A 13,263-nucleotide genomic window follows, 5' to 3' on the forward strand; every position below is an offset into this window, starting at 1 on the left:
CAACAATACAAAACTAAAAACAACCCTTAAAAAACCTATTTAATTTGGCTACTTATAGATAAAAATATTCCCCCTAAAATTTACTAAAAAATTTAAAACTCATAAATCAATTTAATAATATAAAATTTAAGCAAGTCCAGCATTTCTCCTGGAGAAAGCCCATGTGGCTGCTAAAAGTTCGCAACACCTCGACGAACCTGTCATCAATCAAATAAGTCTGTTCTAAGCTTGGTTACCCGCTTCTTTAATTGCAAAGTGGGCTACCGTTGGCAGCCTTCAATGCGCTAATCCAACTTGTATTATATCTTCATGGTACAGTGGATTGGCCCTAGCAGTGATTTAATCCCGCGCTGAATGTCCAAGTCCATATTTTTAGTCAAAGAATGGATGAAGGCCTTTTTTTTTTTTTCAGAAGCCCTCTGATTAATTGTCAAAGAGCTATTCATAATTTGCCACGGAGGGGGAATAACAACCATGGCCCTTTGGTACTTTTCAAACTGTGAGAATTGGAGCAGCTTGGCACAATGAAATGTTTCTGCCCAGGCAGGAGAAGGAAGGAGCGACTCCAAAAGGATAGGGCTCAAACTCATCAAAGGATCACAACTGGATGACAACTAGAGGCTAAAACATGAAGAACGGTTGCAGGAACTGGGTATGTCTAGTTTAATGAAAAGAAAGACTAGGGGAGACAGGATAGCAGTCTTCCAGTATCTCAGGGGCTGCCCCAAAGAAGAGGGAGTCAAACTATTCTCCAAAGCACCTGAGGGCAGGACAAGAAGCAATGGGTGGAAACTCATCAAAGAGAGAAACAATTTAGAACTAAGGAGAAATTTCCTGACAGTGAGAACAATTAATAAGTGGAACAGCTTGCCTCCAGAAGTTGCGAATGCTCCAACACTGGAAATTTTTAAGAAGATGTTGGATAACCATTTGTCTGAAGTGGTGTAGGGTTTTCTGCCTAAGCAGGGGGTTGGACTAGAAGACCTCCAGGGTCTCTTCCAACTCTATTATTCTATTCTAATCTAATGAAAAGAAGGACTAGGGGAGACAGGATAGCAGGGTTGCAATATCTCAGGGGCTGCCCCAAAGAAGAGGGAGTCAAGCTATTCTCCAAGGCCCCTGAGGGCCGGAAAAGAAGCAACGGATGGAAACTCATCAAGGAGAAAAGCAACCTAGGACTAAGGAGAAATTTCCCGACAGTTAGAACAATTAATCAGTGGAATAATTTGCCTCCAGGAGTTGTGGCTGCTCCATCACTGGAGCTATTTAAGAAAAGATTGCACAGCCATTTGTCTGAAACGACGTAGGGTCTCCTGCTTGAGCAAGGGGTTGGACTAGAAGACCTCCAAGGTCCCTTCCAACTCTATCATTCTGTTTTGTAACACGGAGAAGGACTGGGGTAGCAGGATAACAGCATCCTAAAATTTGAGAAGAGGTGTGTCAACTCCAAAGCATCAGAAGGCAAGACAAAGATGGAAACTAGGAGAGAAGCAACCTAGAACTAAGGAGAAATTTGCTGACAGTGGGGACAATTCATCCATGGAACAACTTGCCTCCAGAACCCCGTCACTGAAGGTTTTCAAGAAGAGATTGGACAACCATTTAGTATAGGGTCCCCTGTTTGAGCAGAGGGTTGGACTAGATGACCTATAAGGTCCCTTACAACACTGTTAATCTGTTAAAGTCCCTACAGTTTTCCTGGCAAGGTTTCTCGGAAGAAGTTTGCCACTTGCCTCCTTCCTAGGGCTGAGAAAGATGGACTGGCCCAAGGTCACCCAGCTGGCTTTGTACCTAGGGCAGAACTAGAACTCACGATCTTCCACAGTTTTTAGCCTGGTGCCTATCACCATGACACCAAACTGTCTCGCTACCATCTTAGTAAATAAATCTTAATAAATACTTTTGCCAAAGTGCCCGGCTACTTACTATACAGGGGATAGAAAGTGGTGCACCCCCAAGAAGCGCAAGTAAAATGTGAAAATGTTGGAGCCGCAGCTGAGGCAGGTAAGAAGAGGTGCCTCTTCTGTTAAGTGCCTTGGGAATTTAAATAGACGAAACTCCAGGAGGTGCTACATTTTCGCAGGTTGCTATATCCTAGAATTTGCTGGAGCACCTGAGATTGTGGTTTATGCATGACGGGCTGGTGCCCTCTGCTGGCCAAACACTAAAATAACAAGGCATGGAACTCTAGCGTTTGTTTATAAAATATAGCTATTGGTGTAGTTAGGTCTAAATCCAATTCCCAGTCGAGGTAATATCAAGATGAAAGAGGGTTTGAAGGAATAAAATAAATAAATAAATAATAATAATTTAAAAAATCAGCAGCTGAAGGTCACCAGAGAAAACTAAGGAAAGAGAGCTGGGTAAATAGCCTTTAACAATACTCCTTAGACTTATATATTGCTTCACAGTGCTTTTACAGCCCTCTCTAAGCAGTTTACGGATTTCCCCCAACAATCTGGGTCTTCATTTTAATGACCTCAGAAGGACGGGAGACTGAGTCAACTTTGAACCAGTCAAGATCGCACTCTTGGCTGCGGGCAGAATTAGTCTGCAATACTGCATTCTAACCACTGAGGCACCACAGCTGATAGATAGATAGATAGATAGATAGATAGATAGATAGATAGATAGATAGATAGATAGATAGATAGATAGATAGATAGATAAGAGATTAGATAGATAGATAGATAGATAGATAGATAGATAGATAGATAGATAGATAGATAGATAGATAGATAGATAGATAGATAGATAGATAGATAGATAGATGTGTAGATTAGATAGATAGATAGATAGATAGATAGATAGATAGATAGATAGATAGATAGACAGATAGATAGATAGATAAGAGATTAGATAGAGAGAAAGATGAGAGATGAGAGACAGACATAGATAGCCATAGCCTTTATATACTGCTTCATAGTGCTTTACAGCCCTCTCTAAGTAGTTTACAGAGTCAGCCTCTTGCCCCCAACAATCTGGGACCTCGTTTTAATGACCTCGGAAGGACGGAAGGCTGGTTCAACCTTGAACCAGTCAAGATCAAACTCTTGGCTGCGGCCAGAATTAGCCTACAATACTGCATTCTAACCACTGAGCCACCACAGCTGATAGATAGATAGATAGATAGATAGATAGATAGATAGATAGATAGATAGATAGATAGATAGATAGATAGATACCGTAGAAGATAGATAGATACTGTGATAGCTAGCTAGCTAGCTAGATGTGTAGATAAGAGATTAGATAGAGAGATAGATGATAGAGAGATAGAGAGATAGAGAGATAGATAAATAGATAGATAAGAGATTAGATAGAGAGAAAGATGAGAGATGAGAGGAGACAGACATAGATAGCCATAGCACTTAGACTTATATACTGCTTCATAGTGCTTTACAGTCCTCTCTAAGTAGTTTACAGAGTCAGCCTCTTGCCCCCAACCATCTGGGTCCTCGTTTTACCGACCTCGGTAGGATGGAAAACCGAGTTAATCTTGAACCAGTGATGATCAAACTGCTGGCAGTGGGCAGAATTAACCTGCAATGCTGCATTCTCACCATTGCGCCCCCACGGTTACACCAAGGAAGAGCCCTGCCCTTGTGTCTCTAATTTACGATGCGGAGCAGGTACAAAGCCCGACCCGTCCAGAAACATTTCCGTGGCCGACTCCAGTTTGCACTTACCCGACGTCAACACCGCACAGCTGCGGTCAGCCCGTCTGAGGCCTTTAATGTCTTGCATGGAGAATGCTCTAATTGGACTAAGCTGGTTAATTCACCAGATGGGTTTTTTTTGGTGGGGCTGACTAGCCGGTGGGGATACTGCTAGTAGCCCCCTTTGCTCTCCCCACCCCCGTCTGAAAAATCAGTCTTGGCTGGGCAACAGGATTAAAGCAACCTGACCCTTAATCCTCTCATAAGGACAGCCGATGGCTTGACCTCCGCAAGGTTCCTTACAGGTAATCCTCAACATACGACCGCAATTGTGCCAAAATTGACGTTGCTAAGTGAGAAATGTGTTAACCGGTAATTGAGTTTTGCTCCGTCTTACCGCTTTCCTTGCCACTTTTGTTAAGCGCATCGCTGCAGTTGTTCGATTTAGTAGCGCGGTCGTGAAAGTGAACCCGGTTTCTTGCCGGAAGGTCGCCCAAGATGGGCCCATGGCCCCGGGACACAGCAACCGTCATAAATGTGAGTCAAGTCATCGAACATCCAAACCGTAAATCACGGGAGCACGGGGAACGCTGCAGCGGTCGTTAAGTGTGAAAAACGGCCGCAAGTCGCTTCTTTCGGTGCTGTGGTAAGATTGGACGGTCCCTAAGCGGACTGTTCTAAATCGAGGACTACAACCGTGCTCCCACTGCAGCATCCCTGATCAAAATTCCCACCCTTGGAAACTGACTCGGATTTATGACGGTGGGTCACACGACCAACTTTTTGGCGACCTTCTGACAAGCAAAGTCAACGGGGATGGGGGAGCCCGATTCACTTAACAACCGTGCGGTGACTCCCTTAACAACAGTGGCAGGAATAGTCGTAAAACGGAGCAAAAAATAACAACTGTCCTGCTTAGCGACCGAAATTTGGAGCTCAGTATATATTATATTACAAATAGAGTTGTTGGATAGGCTTAATTGGAGATGGGTGGCAAATAAATTCCTTAATAAAATAAATAAATTGGAGAAACCGATGAGAGAGAAGAAGCCACGAGGGAGACCCTTACTCAGGTTTTTCCCTGAAACGAGTTGGGACAACGACGAAAAAAAAGCTATTTTTCCAGAATACCGCAAACAAAGCTTTACTTATTGGCTCGCATTTAGCCAACTCTCAAAGTCCCAAAAATAAACCACGAATCAAACAGACCCACCCACTGCAGGTAACCAACAAATTGTCACATTAAAGACCATCCCTCTTTTCCCCCCCGCAAAAATACGGCTCATCGGTTTCCTGCAACAAACAGGGAATGTCGGAGCCTGCTATAAGAGCTTAAAACCAGAAAGGCAACCGACCTGTTTGGAGTGGCAGAAGATCACACACACAAATCTGTTTAGCCATCGGATAAGCTGCAAAGACCCCTCCTCACTTATCTCATCCCTTTTATCTGTGCTGGAGGAGCCCCCACCTCACCCCTAGCGCTGCCTTCCAATCTGCTCAAGGCACCAGGTGTCAGACAAGATTTCTGGAAATGCCAGAAGGAAAAAGTCTGAAGGATCCAAAGGAAATTGCTTCCTCCAAATCCACCCACACCCCACCCCTCTCCTCTCAATATGCCTGCTGGCACGTTGGCCATGGCGACTGACGCTCCACCAGATTAACAGAGTTGGAAGGGACCTTGTAGGTCATCTAGCCCAACCCCCTCCCCCTGCCCAAGCAGGAGACCCTACTACAGCATTTCTGACCGATGACAGTCCAGTCTCTTCTTAAAAGCCTCCAGGGATGAAGCTCCCACCACTTCTGAAGGCAGCCTCTGTTCCATTGAATATAGAATAATAGAATTGGAAGGGACCTTGTAGGTCATCTAGTCCAACCCCCTCCCCAAGCAGGAGGCCCTACACCATTTCTGACAGATGACAGTCCAGTCTCTTCATAAAAACTTCCAGGGATGAAGCACCCACCACTTCTGAAGGCAAGCCCTTCACACACAATTCAGCTTATTTTGAAATGTAAATCCTAAACCCGGATCGCGCGTTATTGGATTTTTCTCTCTCAGGGGAAGGGAAGGCTTTTCAATTATTATTTTTTTTAAATCAACGAAAAGAAGAATAGGAGGACTTCAAATATTTTGGTGAACCATCCAAGCCAGACCTTCATTTTAACCAGGGTGGACAAAAACCGACGATTAAAAAAAAAAAAAACAAGAAAAAGTGGATTTTTTTTTATTTACCTCAGATGTGTGTTTTTTTTAATTTTTATCCAATTTATTTTAATAAAATGCCCTTGGAGTGGGAAAAAAAATCTATCTAAAGATAGTTTTCTGTTTAAGATACATTCACAATGTAGTTTATTCAACATGAAACTGGAGCTTAGTGATGTAGCACCAGGCTGTATATTCTGCAATATTGGGACTGTCGGTGAGTTAACTGACGACGATTTGAAATCTTTCAAATTTATGATTTCAATCAAGTCGATTTAAACCCAGTCTTTTTACTAGCGATTGAAATCCGGAATTAAATCGTGATTTGAATCGCCGTGATTTGAATCGCCTCGATTTAAATCCAATCCACCGTGAAACTCAACCCTGTTGGCTCTCCAAAACCTCTAATGAAGCTTTGAAAGGAATGGACTGCGGACATGAAGACACATCACAATCGCTTGAGTGAGTTTAAAAGAATAATAATAATAATAATAAAAACAGCTGGCACTAAATTTAGTCTGGACTTAAAAGTCACCCAAACTGGGGGAAAAGTTAGCTGTGAATGCTTCGTTTTATGGGGTGGGTGGGTTTGGTGTCCCCCAGGAAGATGGAGATGGGAGGGGAGGGGAGGGGTACCCATATCTCTGAAGCTTTGTTGAGGTGTGGTTGGGAAGTCCTGGCTCCTGTCACGCTTTGGGATTTTATTTTCACTCTCTTCATCCATCAGTCTTCCCCCACTGCTTCTGTGTACACACACACACACACACACACACACACAGAGAGACAAGCACATCAATCCCTGTTAGTCTCTTTCTGAGTGCCGGAAAATCTGGAGTGGATTTCTGCCTTCAATGCTGGGCTGGATGGCCTGGCCCCTAGACGTCAATTAGCTAGGATTGTTCAAAATAAAACAAAATGAAAAACAATTACATACCTCATCTGAGAAAATCTCAATCTCGTTCGTGGAGCTTGAACAAAAGGAGCAGGAATAGCCAGGGGTGAAGGATAGACAACTGAATTGAAAATGTTTTCCAACTAAGGGGCGTGCATAAGAGCACAAAAATGCCTACCGTTCCTGTCCTATTGTTCCCTTCATTATATCAAATTAATATAGTTGATGCATATTTTTTTACTTATATATATATATATTTTTCTTCAAGATATGTTGTTTTATCTATGACAATTGTTTGTGTATACTGTTGTGACAAAAAGAAATAATAATAAAAAAAAAACCCTTGGAATTAGAAATTTTTGCTCCCCTGTTTTGAAAGAGTCTACGTTTTGCTTCCGCAATAAAATATCTGAACTTTAATTATTTTTAATTTTTTAAAAAATATTTTATTACGACCCAATATGACAAAGACATAACCTACAACATATAAATATATCCTTTTTTAAATCAATGTTTCTTAGTGGTCTTCTTTTCGTTTTATACCACCCAGCTTTAATTCATATATAATATTCTGCAACTGTATTCTTTATCGCCTTGTTTTTTTGCTCATGAGTTGGGGTTATTATAACAGCAGGAAGAATGAAAGTCAATGGAGTGCATGCAGAATTTTATTTACTTATTTATTTTGTTGTTGTTGTTCCTTAAGATTTCTCCACCGTTTTAGGCTTCGATAATCAATAATCAATCCTTTTAAAAAACCCTCTACAATAAGTTGCCAAAAAAGATTTGAGACTCTAGAACAGGGGTGTCCAAACTTGGTCCCTTTAAGACTTTTGGACTTCAACTCCCAGAGTCCCTCAGCCAGCAAAGCTGGCTGAGGAACTCTGGGAGTTGAAGTCAAAAGTCTTAAAGGGACCAAGATTTGAGACTCTAGAAAGAGTGCAGAGAAGAGCAATAAAGATGATGAGGGGACCGGAGGCTAAAACATATGAAGAACGGTTGCAGGAACTGGGTATGTCTAGTTTAATGAAAAGAAGGACTAGGGGAGACATGATAGCAATCTTCCAATATCTCAGGGGTTGCCACAAAGAAGAGGGAATCAAGCTATTCTCCAAAGCACCTGAGGGCAGGACAAGAAGCAATGGGTGGAAACTAATCAAGGAGAGAAGCAACCTAGAACTAAGGAGAAATTTCCTGACAGTGAAAACAATTAACAAGTGGAACCACTTGCCTGCAGAAGTTGTGAATGCTCCAATACTGGAAATTTTTAAGAAAATGTTGGATAACCATTTGTCTGAAATGGTGTAGGGTTTTCTGCCTATGCAGGGGGTTGGGCTAGAAGACCTCCAAGGTCCCTTCCAACTCTGTTATTATGTTACGTTATGTTAAGCCTGAAATATTTCCCCTGAATTAATTTCATTTTAGAATCACAGGAGACATCCTTAATATTGTTAAACTCCCTTAGCTGAGGCAGAGTGGTCTTTATTTCAAAATTCTTGAGACATAATGGTTACCCCAAAATATTTTTTTCAGCAGTCTGTTAGAAAAAATGGGGATTTGTGCCAAATGTATATCAGTATTTATAACAACTTTAGACTTCTTGCTGATATATCTAGACCACGTTAATCCAACAGGATTAATATATCAAGAGGATTTTTGAGTGGAAGAGAGAAGGACCAGGGGAGACAGGAGAGCATCTTCCATTATTTGAGGGGCTGCCACAGAGAGGAGGGGGTCAAGCTGTTTTCCAAAGCATCCGAAGGCCAGACAAGGAATAATGGATGGAAACTGACCAAGGAGAGATTCAACCTGGAAATAAGGAGGAATTTATTTTATTTATTTATTTATTTATTTTGTCACAACAATATATAGGAAGAAGAAAAGAAAAAAACAATAAGACAGGAACGGTAGGCACGTTTGTGCGCTTATGCACGCCCCTTATGGTCCTCTTAGCAATGGGGTGAGGTCAATAGTAGAAAGTTTTTGGTTAAAGCTTTTGGGATTATGGGAAGAGACCACAGAGTCAGGTAAAGTGTTCCAAGCACTGATGATTCTGTTACAGAAGTCATATTTTCTGCAATCTAGATTAAAGCGGTTGACATTAAGTTTAAATCTATTGGTTGCACTTGTATTATTGCAATTAAAGCTGAAGTAGTCTTTGACAGGAAGGACATTACAATAGATGATTCTATGAGTTAAACTTAGGTCTTGTCGAAGGCGACGGAGTTCCAAGTTTTCCAAGCCTAGGATTTCAAGTCTAGTGGGATAAGGTATTTTGTTGTTTACAGAGGAATGGAGAACTCTTCTTGTAAAATATTTCTGGACACGTTCAATTGTATTGATGTCAGAGATGTGGTGAGGGTTCCAAACAGGCGAGCTGTATTCTAGAATTGGTCTAGCAAATGTTTTATATGCTCTGGTTAGTAGTGTAGTGTTTTTGGAAAAGAAGCTACGCAAGATTAGGTTTACAACTCTTAGAGCCTTTTTTGCTATGTATTTGCAGTGGGCTTTGGCACTGAGATCATTTGACATGAATTTTCTGATCGTGAGAAAAATCAACCCATAGAACAGAAGTTGCCTTCAGAAGTTGTGGGAGCTTCATCCCTGGAAGCTTTCAAGAAGAGATTGGACTGCCATATGTCAGAAATGGTGTAGGGTCTCCTGCTTGGGGGAGAGGGGTGGACTAGATGACCTACAAGGTCTCTTCCAACTCTGTTGAACTGTTAAACTGAAGTTCACCATTGCATGATGACAAAATGAAACATCTTTTGATTTTCATAGCATGGTCCAGATATATCAGCAGGAAGTCCAGAGTTGTTGTAAATACGAAAATACGTTTTAGAGACCAATCCCACTATTTTTTTTAATACACCATTGAAAAATATTTTGGGATATAGCTCCACGATCCTCCAGAATTTTGGAATAAAGAACACTCGGGGGTCTTGTCAGAATATGAAGGACGCCTCCTGTGATTCTAAAATAAGATTATGAAATCGAGAAATGTTTCATTTTGCCATCTTGCCATAGTGAACTTTAACAGACGAACAGAGTTGGAAGGGACCTTGTAGGTCATCTAGTCCAACCCCTGGTTGTCTGTCTGTCTCTCTTCCACTCAGAAGTCCTGAACTGGCAGAAGATCAAGATGGCCATCTGGTTAGTCACATCTTTGATTTGTTTTGCTCCAGGGAGACAACAGACCTCTCGCATCCTGGACATAAACTGTTTCAACTCCTACCCTCAAAACGACACTACAGAGCATTGCACACCAGAACAACTAGACACAAGGACAGTTTCTTCCCGAAGGCCATCACTCTGCTAAACAAATAATTCCCTCAACACTCTCAAACTATTTACTAAGTCTGCACTACTATTAACCTTCTCATTGTTCCCATCACCCATCTCCTCCCACTTATGACTGTATGACTGTAACTCTGTTGCTTTTATCATTACGATTTATATTGATATTGATTGTTTGTTGATTGCTTATTTGTTCCCTATGACTATCATTAAGTGTTGTACCTTATGATTCTTGATGAACGTATCATTTTTTTATGTACTCCGAGAGCATATGCACCAAGACAAATTCCTTGTGTGTCCAATCACACTTGGCCAATAAAAAAAATCTATTCTATTCTATTCTATTCTATTCTATTCTATTCTATTCTATTCTATTCTATTCTATTCTATTCCAGATTGTTTCCTGATTGCTTTTTTGTTCCCTATGACTATCATTAAGTGTTGTACCTTATGATTCTTGATGAACGTATCTTTTCTTTTATGTACACTGAGAGCATATGCACCAAGACAAATTCCTTGTGTGTCCAATCACACTTGGCCAATAAAAAATCTATTCTATTCTATTCTATTCTATTCTATTCTATTCTATTCTATTCTATTCTATTCTATTCCAGATTGTTTCCTGATTGCTTTTTTGTTCCCTATGACTATCATTAAGTGTTGTACCTTATGATTCTTGATGAACGTATCTTTTTTTTTATGTACTCCGAGAGCATATGCACCAAAGACAAATTCCTTGTGTGTCCAATCACACTTGGCCAATAAAAAATTCAATTCAATTCAATTCAATTCAATTCTATTCTATTCTATTTTATTCTATTCCAGATTGTTTCCTGATTGCTTATTTGTACCCTATGACAATCATTAAGTGTTGTACCTTAAACTTCTTGATGAAGGTATCTTTTCTTTTATGTACACTGAGAGCATCTGCACCAAAGACAAATTCCTTGTGTATCCAATCACGTTTGGCCAATAAAAAAAATCTATTCTATTCTATTCTATTCTATTCTATTCTATTCTATTCTATTCTATTCTATTCTATTCTCTATCACAGAAGCCTTTGATGGTGCTACTTTTTAAGGGACATTTGATGATGCTTCTTTTCTAGACTTCTGCATGTTTTCTTCCAGTGGGAATCCATGAAATCAATGGCTTGGCACCAGCGGGGCTGCATCAGAGTGGGTTGGGGTTGAACAAGGGATTTCCACGAGTTTTGGAGTTTTTTTTCTACGAGGGACATGTTTCCATCTGTTGTTTTCTGCCTCTAAAGGTAAAGGCTCCCCTCGCACATACGTGCTAGTCGTTCCCGACTCTAGGGGGCGGTGCTCATCTCCGTTGCAAAGCCGAAGAGCCAGCGCTGTCCAAAGACGTCTCCGTGGTCATGTGGCCGGCAACACGAGTGACATTAAGCTGGGCACGTCCCCTGGCCACACTCCACCCCCACCCCCGGGTCAAATATAACCCTGATGTAGCCCTCAATGAAATCGAGTTTGATACCCTTGCTCCAGACCCTTGACTTTTTCTTTGAGTAATTGATTAGTTGACATTTGGTACATAAAGTACTGGCCAAAATTGTGGAAACCTTTTGGGAAAAGTGTATTTTTGAGGTTTGATGGCTAATAACCACTTTTTTGAGGGGGGGAAGTTTCAAGATAATCCTATTCCACTGCTGGAATGGCCTGGGAATAGCCCAGACCTTCAGCCAATGGAAAATCTATGGAGCAGTTGACTAAAGAAACTTGTTAGTCAGAAGCGACCCAGCAATAAAACCCAGTTAATAGAAGCCATCATTCAATCTTGGTTTCACATGATAACAGCTGCAGAACTCAAAGACTCGGTTCGCTCCATGGGAAGATGTTGTAGGGCCGTCATTCATGCTAAAGGTTACCCAATAAAGTATTTAACTGATATGGTGATCATTTTTGTAATATTTCATTTTTTCTACCTGTTTCCCTTTTCTTCTTTATCCGGTAACTGCAGTTCTAATAGCAAATCCTTCCTAAAAGTGATTGCATGACATTCTTGATTCAATTCTCTTTCCGGTGATATATAATTTTATGGTACTACTCCCCACCCCGCAAAAATAGTGGTGTTATTAGCTAGTTTTAGTAAATACACTTTTCCCCAAAAGGTTTCCACAATTTTGATCACTACTGTATAATGTAAATTACACATGCTCAATATTTCCTTACTCGGAGACTTAACGTCGGAAATCTGCTCCCTTTTTCTCTGCTTCTCAGACCATTGAGAAAAGTTTTTTTTTTAAATTTCTTTTTGTCACAACAGTATACACAAACATTGTCATAAATAAAACAACATATCTTGAAGAATATATATATATATATATATATATTTGTTTTCTGAGGTTTTCACGGGTGTTTGTATATAGGTCTTTGGTTGTTCGGGTTTTCTCCCGTGTAAAATTGGAAGTGCCAGACCGCAGCTACAACATTAGCCACTTCAAACCCCTCCAATCCATACATGCAGCAGACTGACACCCACTACGAAGATGTAGCACGACCACGAACACGAAGCCAAACAGCAGCAGTGCAGCTCACCAGCTCAAATCCCCCTGCAGCACAGATTAGACTGAGCACAACCAAGCCCCCACCAACACAGGACACACCCCCAGCCAATCAGAGCACAGAAAAAACCCCATCCAATCAGAGCACAGCCAAGCTCCCACCCAATCAGTTCAAACCCCCACTAGCAGTTAAAAGGAAGAAACAGCTGCGATCACACATTGCTCCCAGAAGCACGAAGCTGAAGCCTGAAGATGACTTAGAGACTTCTCAGACCATTGAGAAAAGTTTTTTTTTTAAATTTCTTTTTGTCACAACAGTATACACAAACATTGTCATAAATAAAACAACATATCTTGAAGAATATATATATATATATATAAGTAAAAAAAAATGCATCAACTATATTAATTTGATATAACGAAGGGAACAATAGGACAGGAACGGTAGGCACTTTTGTGCTCTTATGCACGCCCCTTATAGTCCTCTTAGGAATAGTAGACAGTTTTTGGTTGAAGATTTTGGGGTTTTGAGTAGAGACTATGGAGTCAGGTAATGAGTTCCAAGCATTAACAACTCTGTTACAGAAGTCATATTTTCTGCAATCAAGTTTGAAGTGGTTGACATTAAGCTTGAATCTATTTTTTGCTCTTGTAATATTGCGATTGAAGCTGAAGTCGTCTTTTACGGGAAGGA

At 40.8% G+C, this 13,263-nt stretch overlaps 1 protein-coding gene across 1 annotated transcript in view; it reads left to right on the forward strand.

The window, feature by feature from the left end:
• Positions 1 to 13,263, forward strand: part of LOC131186218 (fibropellin-3-like) — a 60,813-nt gene that overhangs the window by 28,193 nt on the left and 19,357 nt on the right. Inside the window, exon 2 of the mRNA XM_058159572.1 lies at positions 11,154 to 11,223. Coding sequence (XP_058015555.1) covers positions 11,154 to 11,223 — 70 coding nt within the window. The remainder of the gene's footprint in view (positions 1 to 11,153; positions 11,224 to 13,263) is intronic.

The sequence above is a fragment of the Ahaetulla prasina genome, chromosome 16, assembly GCF_028640845.1.
Source record: "Ahaetulla prasina isolate Xishuangbanna chromosome 16, ASM2864084v1, whole genome shotgun sequence".
NCBI classification, from domain to species: Eukaryota; Metazoa; Chordata; class Lepidosauria; order Squamata; family Colubridae; genus Ahaetulla; species Ahaetulla prasina.